At 32.5% G+C, this 22952-nt stretch overlaps 5 protein-coding genes across 6 annotated transcripts; 1 reads left to right on the forward strand and 4 right to left on the reverse strand.

The window, feature by feature from the left end:
* Positions 1 to 75: 75 nt before the first annotated feature.
* Positions 76 to 3227, reverse strand: LOC140669274 (haloacid dehalogenase-like hydrolase domain-containing protein 2). The gene is made up of 4 exons (XM_072898958.1): positions 2950 to 3227; positions 2194 to 2490; positions 1899 to 2109; positions 76 to 1810 (listed from the first exon to the last, which is right to left on the reverse strand). The coding sequence occupies exons 1-4, from the start codon at positions 3078 to 3080 to the stop codon at positions 1643 to 1645; spliced, it is 807 nt and encodes a 268-aa protein (XP_072755059.1). The 5' UTR covers positions 3081 to 3227; the 3' UTR covers positions 76 to 1642.
* Positions 3228 to 3326: 99 nt separating this feature from the next.
* Pop4 (ribonuclease P/MRP subunit POP4) lies at positions 3327 to 5711 on the forward strand. The gene is made up of 4 exons (XM_072898959.1): positions 3327 to 3477; positions 3565 to 3701; positions 3771 to 4155; positions 4365 to 5711. The coding sequence occupies exons 1-4, from the start codon at positions 3462 to 3464 to the stop codon at positions 4502 to 4504; spliced, it is 678 nt and encodes a 225-aa protein (XP_072755060.1). The 5' UTR covers positions 3327 to 3461; the 3' UTR covers positions 4505 to 5711.
* A 112-nt stretch (positions 5712 to 5823) lies between these two features.
* Positions 5824 to 14407, reverse strand: Chc (clathrin heavy chain). Its single transcript, XM_072898951.1, has 9 exons — positions 13888 to 14407; positions 12565 to 12772; positions 9281 to 12332; positions 8902 to 9199; positions 8391 to 8831; positions 7754 to 8316; positions 7443 to 7665; positions 7277 to 7352; positions 5824 to 7176 (listed from the first exon to the last, which is right to left on the reverse strand). Exons 1-9 carry the CDS (start codon positions 13927 to 13929, stop codon positions 7049 to 7051), a joined length of 5031 nt encoding a protein of 1676 aa, XP_072755052.1. The 5' UTR covers positions 13930 to 14407; the 3' UTR covers positions 5824 to 7048.
* A 266-nt stretch (positions 14408 to 14673) lies between these two features.
* Rplp2 (ribosomal protein LP2) lies at positions 14674 to 16137 on the reverse strand. The gene is made up of 4 exons (XM_072898960.1): positions 15987 to 16137; positions 15201 to 15373; positions 15004 to 15105; positions 14674 to 14890 (listed from the first exon to the last, which is right to left on the reverse strand). The coding sequence occupies exons 2-4, from the start codon at positions 15370 to 15372 to the stop codon at positions 14820 to 14822; spliced, it is 345 nt and encodes a 114-aa protein (XP_072755061.1). The 5' UTR covers position 15373; positions 15987 to 16137; the 3' UTR covers positions 14674 to 14819.
* A 1976-nt stretch (positions 16138 to 18113) lies between these two features.
* On the reverse strand, positions 18114 to 22445 carry LOC140669458 (uncharacterized). 2 transcript variants are annotated; one of them, XM_072899320.1, is made up of 4 exons: positions 22162 to 22445; positions 20600 to 21723; positions 19994 to 20111; positions 18114 to 19924 (listed from the first exon to the last, which is right to left on the reverse strand). In XM_072899320.1, exons 2-4 carry the CDS (start codon positions 21527 to 21529, stop codon positions 18141 to 18143), a joined length of 2832 nt encoding a protein of 943 aa, XP_072755421.1. In that variant the 5' UTR covers positions 21530 to 21723; positions 22162 to 22445; the 3' UTR covers positions 18114 to 18140. The 2 variants fall into 2 exon arrangements, with proteins under 2 accessions (XP_072755421.1, XP_072755420.1); XM_072899319.1 differs by having other exon boundaries at positions 18114 to 20111.
* Positions 22446 to 22952: the final 507 nt, after the last annotated feature.

A 22952-nucleotide genomic window follows, 5' to 3' on the forward strand; every position in this document is an offset into this window, starting at 1 on the left:
CTGGTTTGCTGATGCTTTATATTAGAAATTATTTTCTATTGCTTATTTTTGTTTTTCTTTTTATGCGAGTAGAGAGTATTGTTAAGATATTATGATAAAAAAAACTCTCTAAAGAGAATATATGAATATATGGCTGACAAAAATTGTATTATTCTACATAGTTAAGATTGCCTAATTTGTTATTTTTAGAAAAGTTTTTTTTAAAGAAATTGTGCAGTAAACTTATATTTTTTTATATTAGTATTAAAAAAATAATTTTGAACTAAATGAAAATTAAAGTGTAATATGAAAATATAGTTTTCTTTTAAATGTCCCAATATAGTGTTACAAAAAAGTAAGAATCACCTTTGACTTAAAATTATTTCAATTATTTATTGCAACGACAACTATAATATATATATATATATCATGATTATTCAGTTCATTGCATAATTCTTTACAAATATGTTATACATATTAGTGTTCTCTATAGATGCATTTCTTGCATAAATCGAAAATTAATCATTATTTTTTTGAACAAATTACTTTTAACATATTTATTACTATAATGTGGAAGTAATCAAGATGTGCCTGATGATAGATTATAAGTTACAGAGGGCATTTCAATTATGACTTGTATTGATATTTAAAACAGCCCATAATTACAAGATATATGATCACAAAGAGAGAAAGAGAGAGTACATTATTATTTCGATTACATCATCAATAATATAAATCATAAGAAGAGTTACCACTAGCATTATGAATTTTTATCCATTATTTATTTTGTAGCATGCAGCTTTAACTTTATTAAATGCTATTAGAAATGACACAATAGATTTAGTTTTTCACTCAAAATATTATGATACTTATGCACAGAAAATTGAAGTATTAATACTAGAACGTCAATAGTGTAAAAAATCAAAATATCAATTTCTTCTATCTTGTTTCAACTGTAACTGTTTAAAGAAGTAGTAAGGTCGGGTGCCAAATTTTATACTGAAAACGATACTCGTAGCACATTGTACTTTTTCGATAGGGAGTACTTTGTTTCTGTAAACTTTCATTAATGTAGTTTCTACAGTGGTACTACTTATGATGTATAAGTCTATCTATATAAAATATGTATTAAATTTATAATTTTTTAGAACAAGATTAGACTAATATCATCTCTGCAAAAGATTGAATGTTTGTCATGTTGCTTTGTAAAATACATTTTACTGTTCTGATGTGAAATTTATTAAATTTTCCAGCAAACAAGTCAAATTTTCTACAATTTTCTACGAATGTATGTAATGAGACGATATTTTTATCATCCTTGAAAATACTTTTTCATATTTATCCAATTTGTATTGATAGATTATCATTGATATCTCAAATTAATTATATTAATAAGTAGAATGAAAGAGATATATAAAGCTCCATATCAGAAAAAAATTAACATTATATATATTATAATTTCTATTTGTATTTATCGTTTATTTTATGATAATATGGCATCACTTAAGACTATGTACACTCTATAAAATAAAAAGAAATCAGTATTTAAATAAAGTATATAATTTAATATACACAGAACAGATTATATTTGTCCACCTGTGCAGCAATACTTGAATAAAAATACTATTATTATTTGCTTAATAATTTTATCAAACATAAATATTCAAACAATTTCGTCGAGAATACTTTCGACGGCTTGTACAAAAGAACCACATACTTTTGTTGGTCCTGGTGTAATTGTCTTCTCATCTCCTGTTCTGTATTTGCCAGTTTGTACTAATATACTTCTGATCCCAGCTGCCTGTGCGCCAGCTACATCATCTCTCACATCCTAATCACAAATTTACAATATTATATAAAAAATTATAATTAAGTAAAAAAAAAAAAAAAAAGAAAGAATATGTTATTTGAAATATTACATCTCCAATCATTACAGCCTGTACTGGGTTTACATCTCCTAAAGCTGCTTTAAAAAATTCTATGGTTGGTTTACCAACAACTTCCGGTTTCACATTGCTGGAATACTCTAAACCTTTGATAAATGCACCAGGGCCTAGAGCTAGACCATCAGGACGTTTGTAATATCGTCCTTCATGAATAGCTATGAGCAATGCGCCATCTAAAAGCAGTCTGAAATTGTACGTGTCATTTTTATATTATAACTATATTTTTTTTTATGCTTAATTTATAAGACAAGGATAAAGATGTCATTACCTGAATGCTTTATTTAACTCATCATAATTGAATTTGCTCGGCGCTAAGCCAATAACTACTGCATTTGGTTTATCATCTGTTACTAAATCTTGAAAGTCTTCCATTGCTGCTGGATCAATTAACAGTAGTGGTTTCAACTGCCGAGAGATAATCAATTTCCTCGCTGAGATTAAAGAACTAAAAATCTCATCCTTTCGCAAGTCAAATCCAAGTTTTGTCAGACGCTCATACAAGCAATTGGTTGACTCTTTGGTAGTGTTGGTGACAAATTTAATTGACAGGTTTGCTTGTCGTAACCTAAATTATAAATTTAAATGCGTGACTCTAAAAAACTAAAATTTACTTGATATTAAATAAATAATAAGCTATTGCTTGATGACTGTTGGTTAATTCACAAAAAGTTCTATATTTGAGTAATCATTTATTAGTTGAGATTGAAAAATTCATTATTGATATTATGAGATGTGACATATGTCAACTTTAGTTAATAAAATCAAACTATCATAATTAAAAAATAGACTTTTTATAATCCTATATAAAAAAATTTTAATTGACTTCGCAAAGTCAGAAAAAAGGAAATAAATTTCAAATTTCTATTTTTTCATCGAGAAACTTAAAATTGAATCGCGCCATTTTTATAGAGATTGCGCTGTATAAATCTTGATTTGTATACATATGTATATACATATGCATACATATATATATATGTGATACGACGTATGTAAATTCGCAATTAGCATTAAAAACAAACAATACCTGTTTAACGCTTGCACAGCGCCTGGTATAATTGTGTCATCAATATGCAGTGTTCCACTAAGATCTATTAGCACCGTTGTAATTTGTTTCGTCATTATTGCTCCGATTTTTCGGCAACTAATATTACACATTTGTCACTTTACATTCTTTCAGAATGGAACTGTCGATAAATATTTGGCTTAATAATACTCGCTTATTTTAAATTTTTTAAAACTACATTTTAAAAACGAAGGTTGAAACATAACAATCGTCGTTGATTAGTGCTATAAAAAAATAAAAACGATATAAAAATGACAGGTTAGATTTGTAGCTACTACGCATGCGTGAGGCTTGTTCCTTCATCTCCCAATACATTGCACATGTGCAAAAAAGGAAGGATTGTAAATATCACGTGATCATGTCTGATGTCCGATCATGCCATCTATTATCTGAAAGTGCATGCTTGACGCTTGACGCTTGACACGTTGTATACAAATAAATTGAATTAATTTAAAGACACGTGTAACAAAATTATGTCGCAACAAACGAGTAAATATCAGTCAAATATACATGTTTAGCAATATTAAATACATAATTCCTTTTCTCTCTTATTTAAATATCAACTATTATTTTCAGAATTGTGCACGCCACTTCCTAGGAATCTAACTAATCATATTAAAATCTGCGAAAACAGTGAGCAATATGTGGTCAACTTTTTACAAAACTTGTTGCCACCATCTGATTGTAAATCTATTTCAGACGAGATGCGAAAGGTAAGGTTTGTAACAAGATAAATGGAACAAATAATTACACAGTCAATTAACTTTCATGGAAATTTTCAGACGTTTATATTTAATAAGTTCAAAGTAAAACGCAAGCGAAAAAGAGATCAAAGAGGCAAATTCTTATCAGCTAGGAAAAGATTACATTTGGATTTGGGCAAAGCTGGTAACAAAATAAAATATTCAGATCTTTTGCCCTTAAACCAATTATGGTTGAGCTATATGCGAAAAATGCTTGGTGTCGAATCATTTACCAGTATACCTGAAAATTCCCATAATCCAAATTGGGAGAATGTAAATCAGCAATTGATAAAAGCTGATTTCCATGGTGCTAAAATTTCAATTGATAAATCAAAATGCCCAACTTTGGTAGGACTTACAGGAATTGTCATACAAGATACAAAAAACACTTTTAGGATTTGTGGGCTGGACAATGTTATTCGAAGTAAGCGGCATGCTAAATACATTTGCAGATATATGTGATTTTTCTATAGTAGAAATATACTATATAATGCTTATAACATGTAAACTTAGTTTCTCTTTTTTTCTACTATGCATATATATATATATATATTAATGCAACAAATTTTTTATAAAGTTTATAGTAAGTTTTTTTCATATTGTCAATAACGTTTTACTGAATTTTATTTTCAGCAATACCAAAAGATGTAGTGAAAATTCATATTCACTTAGACAATGGTGTAATATTAAAAGCATTTGGACGACAACTTGCTATAAGACCTGTAGAACGAGCAGTTAAAAAATACAAAAATACAAGAGTAGTTCAATTGTGATATTGTAAATATTTATAACATAACATACTAATAAATTTATTGCTAGAGACATTGTCCTGTATAGATGCATTGATTCTTATATTAACAAAAATCTTCATAAAAAAGTTATCTCGCGAAGTACTTGAAGAATGTGACAAAAATTAATCTATAAATTATATATATGTATATAATTAACAATAATTCTTTTTCTCAAGTTTGCTTAATCTCATGCAGATGTTTTAGAATTATTTATTTCCATATCTTTCATTATTCTTCTGCAGATTATTATTATAGAATATTACAATTACAGAATTGATATATTTACTACTTACATGTTACAGTATTTATATAATATAGCATTTTATATTTATGTATAATGTATGTGTATGTGTATGTGTGTGTGTGTGTGTGTGTGTGTGTATATCTTTGCATGTATCTATATGAAGAGATGTGCTACTAAACAATAATGTATTTATACTTTGGAAGCGTCTTTTTTCACCCATATTCCATTAGAACCACAGTGACCAAACATGACACTGATACATTGATAATTATTTTCAATTAGTACAACTATTTGTTAATCAATCTACAATTCCATTGGCTAAATTTAGATGAAAAGTACCAGGTCATGTGTTGCTTGACCTTTATTCAACATAATATTTTTATGATATATACACAGCTGAATCACTGCAAGATCAACTGTGGAGTAGCAAAACGAAAGTTTGAACAATAGAGATGAATAAAGTGAGATGAAGAAAAAACGTCATATATCTGCTCTTTCACTATTACGTATTTTTACTTGGACATAGTAATAATTCGACTATTTCGTCGCGATATAATTAACTTTCGCTTCGTACTTTAAAATAAAAAAAGGACTATATATTATATAAACCATTATATCTTATATGTAACACATAAACGAGATATCACTAAATGATATAAATTTACGTAGGGCAACTTTAGGAATGTTAAAGGTAAGACGTATTACAAAATTAATATCTGTTTTTCTTCGTTTTCTGCCATGTCTCATGTATTGACCTTGATGCATCAATGTAGCACTTTATACACGCAACATAAATATTTTTAAAAACATGAGTGTAACAGAGATACAACATGGCTTTATCATTTTTCTAGAAGTATTGCGATCTAATTTATCTTAATACTTGCACAATTTAGGCATAGTTTGTAACAAGCTATATAATGATTAACGATTAATAATTTCAAATAAGATACTATGCACACATACTACATGAAATTGAAACGAGTACAAAATATTATTAAAACATATATAATACGACATGATAGAGACGATCTTGTGGGTGTATTATACTTTGTTCCAATTCTTAAATATCTTTATATATTTCCAACTCTAAATCATAACTGTCTTCACTTGTATAGTGAATAACAAAAGGTCGAAAGCATGATACATACGAAGATCGGGCGAAAACTCAAACTACTTTATATATTTCAATACATTAATAAGACAATAAGATCTTGCCATCAGTTTCAATATCTATTATTTGTTTTTGTGTCGTTCGTTTACGCAAATTAAACTAACTGCGAACATGTACCTCTGTTCAAGCAAATATACACACAAGTAGATCTAGAACGATGTTTATGTACTATAGACGCCAACATATTCTGAAATGTCTACAGATTTTGTCCATTTTTTTTTTTTTTTAAGAATCTCGTCTCACAATATTGATCTATCCAATCTAAAAGATACTCTTATTACATTTCAATTTTGCGAGGACACTCTTTAATTTCATTATGATTTACCACACGCTACAACGTTTCTAAACCATATACTCAAATGAGCTGTTATAGATTTTCAAGATAAAAAAAAAATTAAGAGATTAACTTTCAAAGCTGAAAGCTTCTCTGATATAGATGAGAATATTTGAAGCAAATCGCGAAAACAATTTTACTTAATAAAAAGCATTGTGTAATTTGCAGTTATGGAAATTGTGATTTAAAGATCTACAGTTGATTTTGCTATCTAGAATTCGATATCGTCGAAAAAAGTTTGCTTCTCATTAATAGCCAAAAGAAAGGCACGTAGACGCACGTATATGTGCGAGCAAAGAGAATTGCAAAATTATTATCTGCTTACATACAACATACATACATATAACGTAATTTTTTTATATTGACTGTGCAACAATTAAATTCGATAGAAAAATCTTAGCATATTAAAAAAAAAATTTTCTTTTTTTAATTCTTTTAAATAATATTGTTTTCACAAGATCTCTGGTTTAAATAACAATTTGAATTGTGAAATATGATAGTTTTGCTCCTTGTCGTTTCTCTTATAAATAACAATAATTCACATTTAGATAGCGTGTGATAGCTTTCTCTCCTAATATATTTCGTTATTATTTGTTACATTATTTGTAATCATGATCTCTAAACGTGGCAATTTCTTCGTGTTTCTAATGATATTATAATTCGTATTCGCGCTTTATTGATACGATATATTAATAAGCTAACCAAACGATATATATCTCATTCTACCTAAACTTTATAGAAAAGTAGACTTTGTTGATCTGTCCCGTTAAATGTATTTCACATACCGTAACCTTGATAGGCTGCGGTGGACGCATACACTTGTGCAGGTGTACCGTATACATTCTGAGGTGCATAACCAGGTGCCATCATTCCAGGCCCTGCAGTTAACATTAGCTGAGGTTCCGCTGTAGCCGTGACAATCATATGCAACAGAGAAAAATATCGTTAATATAAAAAAACAGTGTATTGTCACACGTGATAACGAGATAAGACGAAATTACTTACGCATAATCATAGGCTTATGTTCTTGATGGTCGGTTTCTTCGATACGTCGGCTTTCAGCTTCTTCTAATTTATCGACCTACATCAAATATATTTAATATTATATGAATAATGTTAATGTCTACGATATATAGAATTAAATGCATAACTGAATAATATTTTTGTTTACCTTAGTGATATATTCCCGTGCAACTTGTATAAGATACGGCATCGCGAAATGTAAAATACGATGTCTCCATGCGAGTTCCAAGATGACATCTGGATGAAGTAGATCGTAGCAATGAAATAGACATGCTGCAAAGCAGTCCTTGGAACCTCTCTCTAAGAACCACTCGAGCAATTCCTCGGCAACTTCTGCATTCCGAGATTCCGCCGCGTATTCCATAGCATCTCTGTTATTAAATTAGTGATTAAAAGAGATCCATATTTATACATACTTATCGTAAAAATATTTTCTAGCGGATAATCGTGCAATGTTACCTAAAGAGTCGATCCTTCTTGCAAAGTTCTACAGATTGCTTCCATCTATTATTTCCCTTATACAGGTATGCGGCAATTCTTCTAAACTCTATCAATTCATGCTTCTCAAGCTGCTGTGCTAACGCGATATTATCAAAATTATCGAACGCATCGATCGACGTTCGAAGACCTTGGTAATCCTCTTCGTCAATCAGCAAGCCATTTAAGGCTTCATTAATAGCTTTGTTGTTGAGAGCCTGAACTGATCTCAAATACGGTTTTACTAATTGCAAATGGCCAGTTCTCGTAAAGTACGCCACTGATCTAGTATGATCCATGCGCGGAGCAAGAACGAGTAGAATATCGTTCAAAAGAAGGGGTTTATATTCCACGTAGAACTGTATAGCCTTATAGTAGAGTTCGACGTTCGCAACTTTAGTAATTACGTCCTTGAAATGACCCTCTCGCCAAGCTTCCGTAGGATGTTGCATCATCGCGAGAACCGCGTTGTCGTATTCCTCGTACTTGTCATACAAAAACACCAGCTCGGCCCACAGATGTGCTTGCTCTGCCGCACGTAATACCTAAAGTAAATAAATTGTTTTCCGTTAAGTAATTAATAAATTATTATTCGCAATCGATTTTAAATAAAATATACCTTCGGAATGTTGACGCGCGACCAGAAGAGTTCCAAATGTTCTCTCATTCGTTGAGGTTTGTATTTACTATAGAGAATAGCCAGCTCGGTAAACATTCCCATATGAGCCCGTTCGAGTCCTAAAGCAGCCTCGAGAAGATTAATGAGTTCCTCAAAGTGTCCGCGATCTTGGTAGTAATTGATCAAATCTTCAAGCTCATCTGCATGTACGACTATATGCAGGCCGCACATTTGGGCTAAACGAAATTCACCGCTGTCCACGCAAGCGAAACAAACTTCCTTCCAAGTGCGCGTCGAGTTGGCTTTGCGCGCACTATCAACGGCACCTTGAAATTCCTTCAGATGAACGAGCGTTATTGCCAATCGCGCGAAGTTCGATACATTGTTGTAGAGTAGCTTTGCGGCATCATACATCTTATCATCGAAACATCTATCGCCAATCTGTAAAGAAAGAATAGATTTAACAGAAACCTCTCAAATTGCTCTCACGAATACGAATGATTCTTTTTACCTTCTGTATATCGGCGTGATTCGGGCCAGATATAAATTCCTCGAGATCCGCGAGTCTATTGGTTCGCGCGTACGCATATATAAGTTCGCTCTCGATGAAGGACTCGCGTGCCTTTTTACGGGCCATTTGGAGATAACGGACCAAATCTTCCCAATGCGAAGTCCGATGTGCGGTCTCGACTACGTCTACATAGGCTGACGGATCGTCTGCTTTAATAAAACTGTCGATCGCTTCCTTCACCAAACCCTGTTGTAATTGAGCCCTGGCGAGTTGTGACCATACTGGTGACTCGTTGCATCTATAACGCGTAAAAACAGTCCATTATGTGTTATTGTATAAACATAAAAAGGATATATGCATACACACATATATTGTATACCTTTCTGCAAATTCATAAGCTCTGTCCAAGTTGCCGACCTGCTCTATTAGAACCTGGATAGCTGATGTGTTAACGTCAAACTTTTTAAAGATGGCGAATGCTTCCTCGTAAAGCTCGTTGTTAATGGCAATATTGGCAATATCCGGAGCGTCATAATTATCCAAGCGATTAATATATTCCATAACACGTGTACGATCGGCCTTGATGGCCGTTAATATTAAAAGATTCTGCAAGTTACGATGATCGCTGAACACACTGCTATCCAGCACTATCTTCTCGAGAAGCTCGATCAACTCGTTAGGTAGATCAGCAGTCATGAAAGCTTTAACAGTAACCGATATATCTTCGGGATCTTGCGTCTCGGACAATGCCGTCTGAACAACTTGATCAATCAACGGTCGCTTGTAGGGATTGCTCTCTAAAAGAACTTCCGCCCAAAGATCGGGGTCTCTACGTCTCACTAGGTATCTCGCCTCGCTCTTGAACAGACTATTTTCGTTACACACGCTTATCAGCTCGCGATCACATTGACCACGCTCATACGCAATGCAAGCCAAATGGGGATCGCGTTTCTCACAATACTTGCCGACGACTCTGCTGTCGTAGAATTGATTCTCTTTGAGAAATCTTTCAGGATTGTTATTGCTGTCGATGTAAATCTTGGCCAATGCATTGTGCGTCGCGGGTTCTACACAGCCCTCATGAACGCGAGATTCCAACCACGGCAGCAAGAGCTTCAACCTGTTTCTCTTCTCGACCTCCTCGACCAATTCGTCGGTGGAAAATTGTCCACGCACCACCAGTATTAAGTTCTTAATGATATCCTCCGAGCAGTCAACGTCCAATAGACCGCCCACGACCACTGGTAAACGCGACGGATTAACTTTTTGGACATATATCTCGATATATTTTTGCAAGTTATTGCGATAGAGGTAAAGAACGAGATCATGAACAAAATCAAATCGATCACATACGATTATCAAGGGTAACTGATCAGATAGCTTTGCTTCCTTCAGGAAATTCTTAACGCGTTCCGGATTGTAACAATTGCTCTCCCGACATATACGTTCTACCTCCTTAATCTGACCAGTCTTGCACGCCGCTTGGATATACTTGAAGTGCACTTCTTGATCTTGGCTGAAGTTTACAATTGAGCCCAAAAAGTAAAATAAACCTTCGTAAGACTTGAAACTCTCAAACAAATCTATCAATGCCTTAGTTGTCAATTGCTCGTGATACTTGGTCGCAATCTGTATACAGATTTGCAAATTCTGTCTTATATTAGCCGTCATCATAGCTTTCAAACATTCAAGGGAATCTTCTACGGACAAAGTCCCGAAGAAACCTACGAGCCAATCGGGAGAAAGCAAGTGCGTATGCACTACTGCTCTCTTAATGTCATATAAATCGGTATAGTGTTCAAGCGCACGTTGCAGCAAGCCAGCCTTCTCGCACAATTGCGCGACATGAGCTCGGTCATAATGGGTAAACATCTGATTGCCTAATATAGCGTCAGCGACTTGCGGAGCGGACATTAAATTCATCTCTAAGAGACGAGTCTGTAAAGCACCCTCGCTCGGCCGATTGTTCTTGAGCGCGTCCAGCAGGAACGCTGTACACTGCTGCACCATGTTTTGTTCCATAAATATATCGACAATTTGATTGATGTCGGCCAATGGTTCATCGTCTTGGACCAGCATCTGCGCGAACGCTACACCTTGATCAGGATTAATCCTCATGACATTCCGCAAGAGAAATATATAGTCGGGTGTATACGAGACCTTCTTGGCATAAAGAACAATCTTCTGAAATTGGCCAGTCTCCGCGAAGCATTGGATGACCTTGTTGGGAACATTGGCTCTCAAGTAGACACTAAGCGCCAATGTAGGATCTGCTTGTTTTACCAGATCCCCCAGTTCTTCGCTGCATTCCAGCTTATCTTCCTTCAGCCACTTCTCTAGCAGTTGTTTACGGTTTTGAACTAGTACCGGACGACATAATTCCAGCGATTCATACTTGTTCAATTGTCCCTGATCCAAAAGAATTCCAAAATATTGTAGAAGAGGAGATGTTTGACCCTGAGTAGTCGGAACTTGTTGAAATCGTTGAATAGTCGCAGGTGTTCGAAGTATCCCTTTAGGAGCATTAGCCGCAACTTTTGCCGCTTCCGCGTACTGACCATTTTGGAAAAGCATGTTGAATTTTCTAACAAACAAGTCTTCAGCTCCCGATAAGTTATTTCTCACGGCCATTCGTAATGCCAACTCCGAATTCTGCAACACTCCGTTGATATATGGGATTATATTTTCTTCGTCCACAGAAACAGATAAGACTTGGCCCTTTCGATTTACTCCTATTATACCACCGGATGCCTCGTGCGGAGCAGTGACAAAGATAGTCTCTCCCGAAATACGATTCATAAATATACAAGTCGCCGACTCGATATCATACATATGTATATAACCGTACTTTGTGATTAAATATATGACGTCGTACTTTGAGCTAACTTGCATAGCTACGGGGAAATCATTTCCGGCCTCAGGCGGAAAGAATACGTCCACTGCTTTCTTCGGAAATGGATGATTACCGGCGGGTGGTTGACCCACTTCGATGATATGAAGCTTCGCTCCTTGAACCGTCCTAACGGCGAAACAAAACAGATTGCTGGGCTCTGCGTTTCCTTCCATTTTGAATTGAGCGAAGGAGGCAGCGTGCCCTTCAATCGGTTGCGAGCATTTCCGTTCCACCGAGTAAAGCTGCATAGCACCGACTACTCTGTTATGCTGCGCCGAAATACCAATCAATAATAGCCACGTTTGTTTTGGATCTGTCCTGTAATTGATAATCTGGCAACCGTTTAATGACGAATGACGTTCAAACATCTTATTCGGCGTCGAATCGCCTTCCATGGACCAATGATACACTGCAGTTTCCGTTACTAATGCCAATGTGTTCAGTGATATCCATTTCCAAAAAACCACATCTTCTGTCATGGTATGAGCTTTCATTTTTGACTTCATTTCAATGTTGAAAATTTGTAGTGTCTTCATAGCTAATCAAACAAAAATAAATATTTCTCTCTTACATTTGTTTACATATTTTCTTTCTTTTACTATTTTTATTGCTAGAAAGAATTACAATCCTCAAGACTTTTTTTAGGGAAAATCAAATTGATACATTTTATTCTTCAGAGTATTAAAGCAAAATTAATCTCTACAAGTTTTATTTCATACTGCTTTTTTCTAAATTATTAAACTATTAAACATTTCTATGTGTGTACATACCTTTCAGAGCAATGACTTTACTAGCTGGATTCATAATTGCAGAATCAGCAGATATTGGTCGTCTGATAGGATTAGCAGAATCATTCATATCAATAATAACTACCTGGGCAGTGTCACCAACTTTTTCTCTAACGCAAATAAATTTATCAGATTCCATAGTAAGTGTATTAAAGCTGACATTACTGGCGTTAATTCCCACAGCTGTAAGCTATAAAAATAAGAAATAACAGATAAATAATGCTTTTTTTTCATATTCTTTCAATTCCTACAATCATTTTTGTATATAGAGAAGAATATATATTGTGAACTAAATATATAATCAATTTTATTGTTTATTCTTTAAAAAGAACTCTTTATATTAAACTGACTTTATTAATAATATCTTTTATATATAATAAATATCTAAAAGTTGAGATGTTTATTAGAAGCAATATATCAAGTTATATTTTTCTCTATAGTAAATGAGTCATAATGTGATATCCTGATTACATAAATATGCTATTACTTATTAGTAATATATATATAACCACACACAATAAAATATCCATGAAGTTAAGTTTATAATGTCATAACATTTCAACAATATCATGTGTTGTAATAACTATGTTGTTAAATATGTTTGCATTTCTACAAAAAAATATGACGTATAAAATACTTATTATATACAAGTAGACTATACACAAGATTTACATTTTAAAAAATTATTTCTTACATTTAACAAGAAAAATATTAATACGAAAACTTATAAAACGCACGAGTGCTGGTATTGAAAATCGTGGAATAGCGGATGGAAAAAAAATGACATTTAATAAGAAATGTTAAGTTTCGGTAAAAGCGGAAGCAAGGGGCGTATGCGCCGACGACAGATCCACGATAATCTTAGGCTCATCATTCGCTGTTGAAAAGACAAAGTACATAACTCGATTTGTTCACTTTATCCGTGATATACACGTCAATTGAGCGTGTATCGGGGATGATTAACCTGTGCCACGAAATTTGCCGTGCGAGCGCAGCTGCGAACGCACGAGCCATTTAACGAGCCGAGTAATGTCATTGAATCATACGCGAGGTGTACGAGGTCATTGGGACTGTCAAAGTAACGTCAATCGCGCAGAAATTGCACTTCCGTTGGAAAAAGACACGCGAGTAAACGTGTCGATTCAATTCGAAACGAGATAAAGACTTTAGACTCACGACAAACGATCGTTGAAAAAATGTCCGAGAAGGAAAGATGAAAAAAAAAAAAAAAAGGCTAATGCACATCTAGTATTATCTTGACGAGTTCTCGTTCCTCGAAATATCTTAGCGATATTGATGACGTACCTGAAGGTGTTCTTGGAACCTTATGGGTAGTAGCTGCGTCATTTTTGCCGAATTATATTCGAAAAAAATCTCCAAGAAAGAGAGATCTTTCAGCCGCTGTCCTCTTTGACAGATCAATCAGCCGTACGGCTTCCGCAAACCTCCCGACTGCAATCTATTTACGACCTATTCCCGTGTATCGTGCACCTTTTATCCCCGAATGCTCAACATCAATCATTAAAAGCGCAAAACCAACTGACTGGAGAGCGAATGCTACTCGCCGCTGACACCCATCATGGCCGCCAACGCCGCCCCTCTATCTCGAAATAGTTCCCGCGTATGAGAATTTCTTGGCGGTTCTTCGTGGTTCGATCGCACCTTGCGTCACACAAATCGCACTATAAATATATAACGGCGATTGATTATCAATTAAAACCGGTATTCTTTCCTTCTCTTGGACAATTAGCGCGGAACAATTCCAATCGTGTTGACGCCGAACCCGACGAGAGCCTCGAGCCTCGATACTAGCGGAAGAATACAGGCGCGATTTGACACGATTGGATTCAGTGGTAAATCTCGCGCATCACCCCCCTCCCCTTCCCCTACTCTTCTTCTACGTCGCTACGAACGAGACTACACGTTCTATATACACAGTAGATTAGAGAAATTACATTTTCTTTTCTTCTCTCTAATTATATTTTTTTTCTGTACATTCTAAAAGTTATCATCGTTACATTTTATGTATTTTAATGCATCTACAATTAGAGACATAGAAGATACTCTCAGGAAAGGATAGATGTGCAGAAATTTAATTTTCAATTTAAAATATGCTTTTATTCTCCAGCAGTGGTATTAATTTTGTACATTTTATACAATATTTTGTTGTTATCATTCATACCACTGCCACAGAATGTAGCACGTTTTCTTTTGGTGATAAAAAAAAAACTTTTTTTTTAGTCAAACAGACCAAAGCCCATGTCGTCGTCTTCAGATTCAGATTCTTCTTTAGCAGGCTTCTTCTCCTCTGTTAAAGTAAAAATTATTTGTAGCATTATAAAATATGTTAATACTACTATTTGGATTAATAGAACTACTATTAGTATTAGATTTTTAAAATTAGTACAGAATTAAATGTACCTTTCTTTTCCTCAACAGGAGCTGCCGCACCACTGGCAGGAGCTGCAGCGGCACCCACAGCAGCTGCTCCACCAACTGGCATGGACGATAACTTTTCCCTGCCTAAAATCATAGTTATATTTAGTTTGTTTTATATAGAAAAATGAAATATACATTTTTTAAAATAAGATAGTATTGGAAGAAATATGTTAACATACCCTTGGCAATCAATTCATCAATGCTCTTTCCATTCAATTCTGAAATAACTTTTTTTAGTTTTTCAGCATCTGTTTCGATTCCAACCGACGATAAAATCTTTTCAATGTCATTTTGGCTTGGCGAGGCTTTGCCTCCCAAAACAGCCAACATATAAGCGGCCACGTAACGCATTCTGCAAAATATAGATATTTCTATTAAAATATTAATGCAATTAATTTGTATAACAGAATTACTCTATATGCTAATTATGCTCAGAAGAAAATATACCATCACAATCATTCAGTCGAAAGATGGTGAATAAATAATATCATCATAAAAGAATAAATTCTAAATGCGTATCTAATATTACCAAGTGTTATATTTATTTTATATATATATATATAAAGTAACATTCGCGCAAAGCGTGATAATTGATATATTGCGTATTTTATATATATAAAAACACATGTATCTACGATACATATTTATATTTTCAAACGGCATAACCTATTGTATTCGGCATGTGTGTGAAAGAGAAATCTAGTATTCTATATCAAAGGTTATCAATTTTTTAGTAAAATATAAGGAAAAAGTAGAAAACAACACGATTATACGTTATTTTGGATATATTTATATGTGATATTTTTTGCACGAATGCGACGCAACCAATAGGTATCCAATAATACGACGAATTTATAAAATGCAATCGGACAAGTACGTGATTTATTTAAATTCAATAATGTTCGAGTAATTCAAAATAAGAAATATTTTCTTATATAAACTTGAATTCTATATTAAAGACATACCTTTAAGTCTTACGACACGAAACGTGGACCCCGCTAATTATAATCAATGTGTAATGTGCACGAGCTGGCACCGGAAGAACAACGCAAGAAACTGTAGTGAACTGGGAGAAAATAATGTGAAGAAGGGTACGCTTCACGTGGTTACTAAATTGTCTTCGAAGCGACTGATTGGACGAAAATTTCCTTTTGTTATTTCACTGCATTACGCATGCGCAAAGAACGGCGTCCATTTAAGTAACACAACTCCATCTATACATTTTATGCGTTTATGGTCATCCTTCTCTCGGAGTCTTTTGTGCTGTTCTTTTGCACGCCACTTTGTCCACGTGGTATTATATATTGGCGACCACGTGCATTTTATAAGTATTGAAAAATATATATTTTTTTATTTATCGACAAAACTTACGATTTCATGTTGTAATGTATGGAAAAATATAAGTATTTTGTTAAAAATATATTTTATTTATTCGTTTTGCGACGTGAATTGACTTATTAAAAATTATATAGGTACATGTAATACTAGATCATAGTTTTATATCTCATAAAAAACATGTTCATGAAAAAAACGTGTTGATTCTATTTTTTAGATATCGAGAGAATGAGCGAAATAATTTGACATATTTGTCTGATCATTTCGTCATATAGCATCATTATAATTTTATTCCAACTATATATTCTGTAGTTATAATTATAGATATGGTAAACAGAGTTCACAGTAATTATGTCTATGAAAAGCCATCAGACAATGTATTGAGAATTTATTAGATATAAAAAAAGAATATTTCAGATGTAAAAAATAGTACTTTATATCAATAGAGAGAAAAACTTATCAGAGTTATGTTTTTTTTTCTTTGTATTATGCAATTATGATAAAATCTTTAAAACTGTATATCTTGCAATCAGCAGTGAATTTTGACATTATACCTTTTTCTCTTCCTACATATGTATATACATATATATAGAAAAGAAAGCTTTTGTATATATAATTCAAGTAAAAAGTTATGTATTTGTTTCAATATCTTATATATAATACTACAAAAATATAGATTATTCAGCAATACCCTATTTAGATAAATCCTAACTGTTTCACATTTAATGCCATCATAATACTTTATTGATAATTTTTAATGTATAATTGTTTAAATATATATGTAACTATTATAAACTGATATACTATAAGATTGATATTAAACCAAATGTCAAATAAGTAAATGCAGACGTAACATTCAACTATTATTGGAATAATTGCATTACTTTTTTCGAAATGTTTCTTTTTATAAATTATATACGAAAATGTAACAAAAAATGCAATATATAAAATCTACAGAAACTAATATTATTGAAATTAAGTATGTTATAACAGACTTAAAAATCCATAAGTAAAGATATTCCATAAAAACAATACAATCGGAAAGATATTAACCTAAGGGAGAACATTAAGCTTATTTCTATGTTGGATAGATATATAATGCTCTGAGAATTAAACATTATTATAAGTTTCGAATACTGTTAGTGTATCAGTTAAGTAAAGTATACATTTATGTATACATATATCTATGTAACAAATCAATGTCTTTGAAAAAGACACTATCTTAATCACATACTAATAGTAATTATATCTGTGATACTGTAGTATTATAATTTAATTTAAATCTTTTACTCATAATACACAACAATTCATTTTTTTTTAATTATTTCAGTTATGTTATAATCATTTCAGTTATACTTCAGTTACAGATATATGTGTTTATTCATTTTTTGTTAGATTCACTTGAGTCTATGAATAAAGAATTCTAGTAAAAAATAATTAACAGATAACTATATTTTATAGTCATTTAATATTTTTTTTAAACACAAAGTTCCTTATGCAAAGTGTTCTCTAAGTTTAATAGTTTATCAATTAATATATATGTATTCAGTTTACTAGGACAAAAATTTCGACAAATTGTCATCGAAATAGATAAACAGATGTGCACTAACAATATTCAAAATAAACATAATGTTCAATTCTCTTGTATGGTGTTTTTACTCTCTTATCCGCCAACAAAATATCTAGTAATTCTTATTCTAGTTTATATGTACATTTCATTGTCACTATCTTTCTTTCTCTCTCTCTCTCTCTCTCTCTCTCTGTCTTTCTGTGTATATTTGTCTCTAATTTTCAATAAAATCTAATTTATCCTCTTCGTCGAATATCGATCCATCGTCAGACAATTCGTGTTCCTCGTTCATCAAAATATACTTGGCTTGCGCGTTACAGTCACGTTCCTTTTTATGCGATTTTTTAATGGAAATTGTATGCAACAGCTTGACGAAATTCGTCGCGTTTAAATCATTTGGAGGTGTTGTATTCAGTTCTAATTTCACGGTTTCTAGATCGATACTATCTCTTACTCGACTCGTAGATGGTTGAGAATCGTCGTAACTAATTTCTTTATAGCATTTGCTTTTCTTCTTCCCTTCTTCATCACGCGTATTACTGCACGTTCCCGGTTTGGCACAATCATTGTCAACATCCATATGTTTTAAAGGTGTATGTTGTTTCAACATACTTGTAAAATTGACATTTCCAGTTTCTTCGATATACGATTTTTCCTTCCACAAAACTGGTCTCTTGCATATACTACGACTATGCTTATCTTTCTTATGTGATTTTTTAATAGAATCTATATTACAAAGTAATTCTATCGTCGACATATTTACCGGAGTTGATCTACCATTTTCATCTGTCAGATCTGTAAAATCCGCTGGTCCATCGCTCGAAACAGATGCATCAGTCTCAACCTCTTTAGTGCTAGCATATGTAAAATCTTTGCTTTCTCTTGGTTTTTTCAAACAACGTGCGATTGGTGTCATACATCTGGAACAATCAATTTCCTTTGTATCGATTTCCGATGTAGTTGGTGCAGATTCATTTTGTTCTTGCGACATTCCGTCTGCACAAAGACGATTTGTAAACCGATTTGATGACGTTACTTTTCTGGTAGGAGTATAAATTTTAAATTCATCATTTGTATTGTTACATCTCAAAGATGGCGATTTGGAAGAGTATAATAACTTGCGCACATCGCTTTCAAAGGACACGTTCGTTGACTTTTTTTTCTTTTTGGGTGACACGTCAAGAGATTCGTTTAACTCGAGTGATTCATTCCTATGTAAAGTTTTGCTAGTATTTGTTTCTTCGTGTTCATTATCTTGTAATGAATTCTCATATTTTTTATGATACTCGTGATGATATTTATGGCATTTAGCGAGACCGGAAATTCTTTTGCTGTACTTGTCTTTTTTATGTGATTTTTTAACTGATTTAAATTCAGATAATAAGAGTCTGCTTGAATTTGCGTTGTCAGGTGTACACGGCCGATTTTGCGAGCTTAAGGAAATTGCAACTGTTTCATTTCTGTTATCTTCACACTGATCATCATTAAAAGTATTTTGAACTGATACTTCAGGTTGTACTCTTTCCATTTTCTGGTAAAGAATCTTGGATTTTAATGAAGTTTTTCTATTTTCATGTTTAATCTTTTTATGTGATTTTTTAATCGATTCTGTGAATATATGCTCTATAATATTCATGTTGTTTTCAGGTGTAGCTGCTCCATTAGAATGTTGAGGAATAGTTGAATTAGGTTCTGGAGATACTGCTCTGTTCGCATCCATCACGTTGCAAATACTTGACGAATTTTTTTCCGAAGATGACCGACATGTATTTTTATCGCAGATGTTCTCCATAGAATGATCTTGTATTTTATCATCATAATTTATAGGATGTATATTGTCTTCATGTTGCATATTTTCTTCACACTTCTCATAATCGCTTGAATCAATGTTCTGCGTTTTATCATCTTTCAATCTATTTCCTAAAGAATTTTTTTCCTTTGACATGGCTTTTCGCTGTGTATTGTGCTCAAAAACTCCAGGCTCAGAAAGTTTATCGTCTAAATCATAAATAAGCGCTTTTTTAACAGTTTTTTCTTTTTTTTTAGATTTTTTTACAAAAACCTTACTACAACTAGGAATTTCAGATATATCCATTGCTATTGATTCCAAACTTGTATCTCCGTTTCTGGCAGGAACATTTTTCTGCTGTGTAAATGATCGTTCTTCATAACCATACAGCTTCTCCTTTTAAAATAGAAATATTAATATATCAATTACAAAATTATGCAATGCCTCAGAATTAATAAAAATGTAGATACAAAGTGAGAAAAATGAATATAGAAGTATTAATTTATAAAGACCTTTTTAGTAGCTCATATAAAAATTATTAGTTTGATTTATTTTTATTAACAAAAACAGATCATTACTTCTTTCTATGAATTACAAGATTGTATGTGTCAATTTATTGCTGCTCATTATGTACAATATAATAACAATGAAAAAATACATATTATCATGTATGCACAATTATAAAAATACATATGAAATATTGCTCAATATATTGACTTTTGAGAAGAAATTAATTGAAATATTTACATTTATATCTAAATTTATCAAGGTGATAATTAAATGTACAAAGTTGTAGCAATACATATATATCTTCACACAAAATAGTTTAAAAATGAAAATAGAAAAGGAAAGAAAATTGCAATATTGCATGAATTGTATAATACCTTTTTATGGCTCTTCTTAATAGCACTCATACTTTCTGGGATTAAATCTATCATATTCTCAGGTGTATGTGATCTATTATGTACATCTTGATTGAATTCCTGAGATAAATTTCTGGGTGTACTTGCAACTATAACACCAAATGCTCTTGATCTATTCTCTCGCTTGAGAGATTGTAAATCAGGTGTTTGTGATATGTGTACAATGTCGTCAATTTTTTCTTTAAGATTGCTTCGAAGCGATGATGTAGAACAAGATGATCCTGAATCGTCTGCATTTTCTTCTGTATTAATTTTCCTACTGCTCGATATTTTAGCAAATTTTCGATTTTGCTGAGGCGTTTGATTCTGATTTTCATCAATTGACTCCAAAGATGCAATAAACATGTTACTAGCGACAGAACTTGAATCATTCGAACTTGAATCAAGCCTCAAGGATTTATCTAACATAGGTGACGATGTAATTGAATCAGTAGGTGAACTTATATCAACATTATTGGTCTTCTGTGGACTTGGAGACGAGTCAAAATTCAATGACTTTTTTATATTCACGTTTCTGTGATAAAACGAATCACGATTGAAATTAAGTGCTCTCATTATTTTAGCCGATCTAGATAAGTCTCGCAATGATTTGCTTGCATCAAAAGAATCATTGTCTAAATACGAACTTGAATATTTTAATAACTTATCTTTCCTTGGACTAATAATATCAAAGTTCAAGGATCTATTCATTCTTTGATGAAGTAAACTTGTACTTCTTAGTGGAACTGATTTACTGAGCACTCTGGGTGATCTAAATCGTCGTTTCAAAAAGAATCTACTTCTATCCAATGGAGTCATATTCATAATAAATTTATGTTCCGATTCTGGATTCATATTGTTATCTTTATTGTCGCTATTCATTGTTTTTGCTAATAACTGATTCTCCAACATAATTATCTATATCCTTGATTCAGTATATATGTAATACATTTATGTCATTTATAAATGTAATAAAGACACACATGTATATGTATCCATATATATATATATATATATATAAATATATAATTATATCATGTAGAGGATTATTGTGATAATCTTTTTATGAAGATTGTATATGCATACTCCTTTTGTTGTAACAATTTCTGTAATAGAAAAATTATTTATAAAGTAATGCGTAAATTATATTTTTGCTTATTTTTAATTATATAATTTAAACAATTTTATATTAAAAGTTTGAAAGATTTTAATTGACCAATGATAAAAGATATATTTTTAATTATAATATATATTTTTATGTAATTAAAAGATCTAAGTTCTTATATGTCATTAACAGTACAATTTGTTATATGTGTCTATTTTCTGTTTATTATTCTGCAAAATTTCTAATAGATAATGCTTGAAAAATTTTAATAGAATACAATTTGCATGCCAAAAATTAGTACATATATATGTGCACATAGCATCAAGTTGAAAGAAAGAGATAGGAAGGGGAAAGGAGAGAAGGAAAGAAATGTAAGTCAGAATAATGCGTGAAGAAGAACAGAATATTTGCGAAAAGTACGGCAAAAATATTTACTTACGATTTTCACCGCATGTGTGAGATCGGCTCTTCATCATCAATGGCTGCAGAGTCAACGAATTACTCTCATTAAATCACTCAAACGAGCGTCCTCGTCATTTCACTCAACTGTTGCGTTTTATGAAACTTGAATATCAATGGAACACACGTAATATAATCCTCTGTAATCAAATATAAAAACATACAAGAAATTAATTAAGATCGAAATCCGATCACAATGTATACAACGTAGGTCAGATTTTTTTCTACACGATCCTGTACGACCCTTGCACGTTTTCTGCGATAGAATCGTAGCGAATAGGACAAATCCTGCGCATGCGCAATAGAGTAAGCGGTAAAGAGCCTATCAATTTAGAGTTATAAGTGTTGGAAGACTGATTGACCAATCAGAACAAAGAAACTTTACAGTGTTAATGACATGTGCGTCGCATCTCAAAATACATCTTTAAGAGTCATCTACAATGCAGTAGTAAACCTTGAGCCGTAAAAAATTAACCAATCATATTTGATTTTTCTTCTCACATTTAACTGTCATTGGTCAACTTTTTACGACTTAAGGCCTCCTATCTTCATTCTAGAATGCCCTTCAGACTACGCATTAAAAATTGAGATTAAAGATTGAAGATTTAAATTTGACCAATTAAGACATAGCAATTTTAGTTCCCTTTTTTCTGAATAGTCAAATTAGTCAAATATCTAATTCTAATATGGACATATCCATAAGATTGAGAGAGAGAGAAAGAGAGAGAGAGCGTCAATAGAAAGGAACTAAGACAGAAAATCACTCCATCA

Source organism: Anoplolepis gracilipes, chromosome 9 (assembly GCF_047496725.1).
Source record: "Anoplolepis gracilipes chromosome 9, ASM4749672v1, whole genome shotgun sequence".
NCBI classification, from domain to species: Eukaryota; Metazoa; Arthropoda; class Insecta; order Hymenoptera; family Formicidae; genus Anoplolepis; species Anoplolepis gracilipes.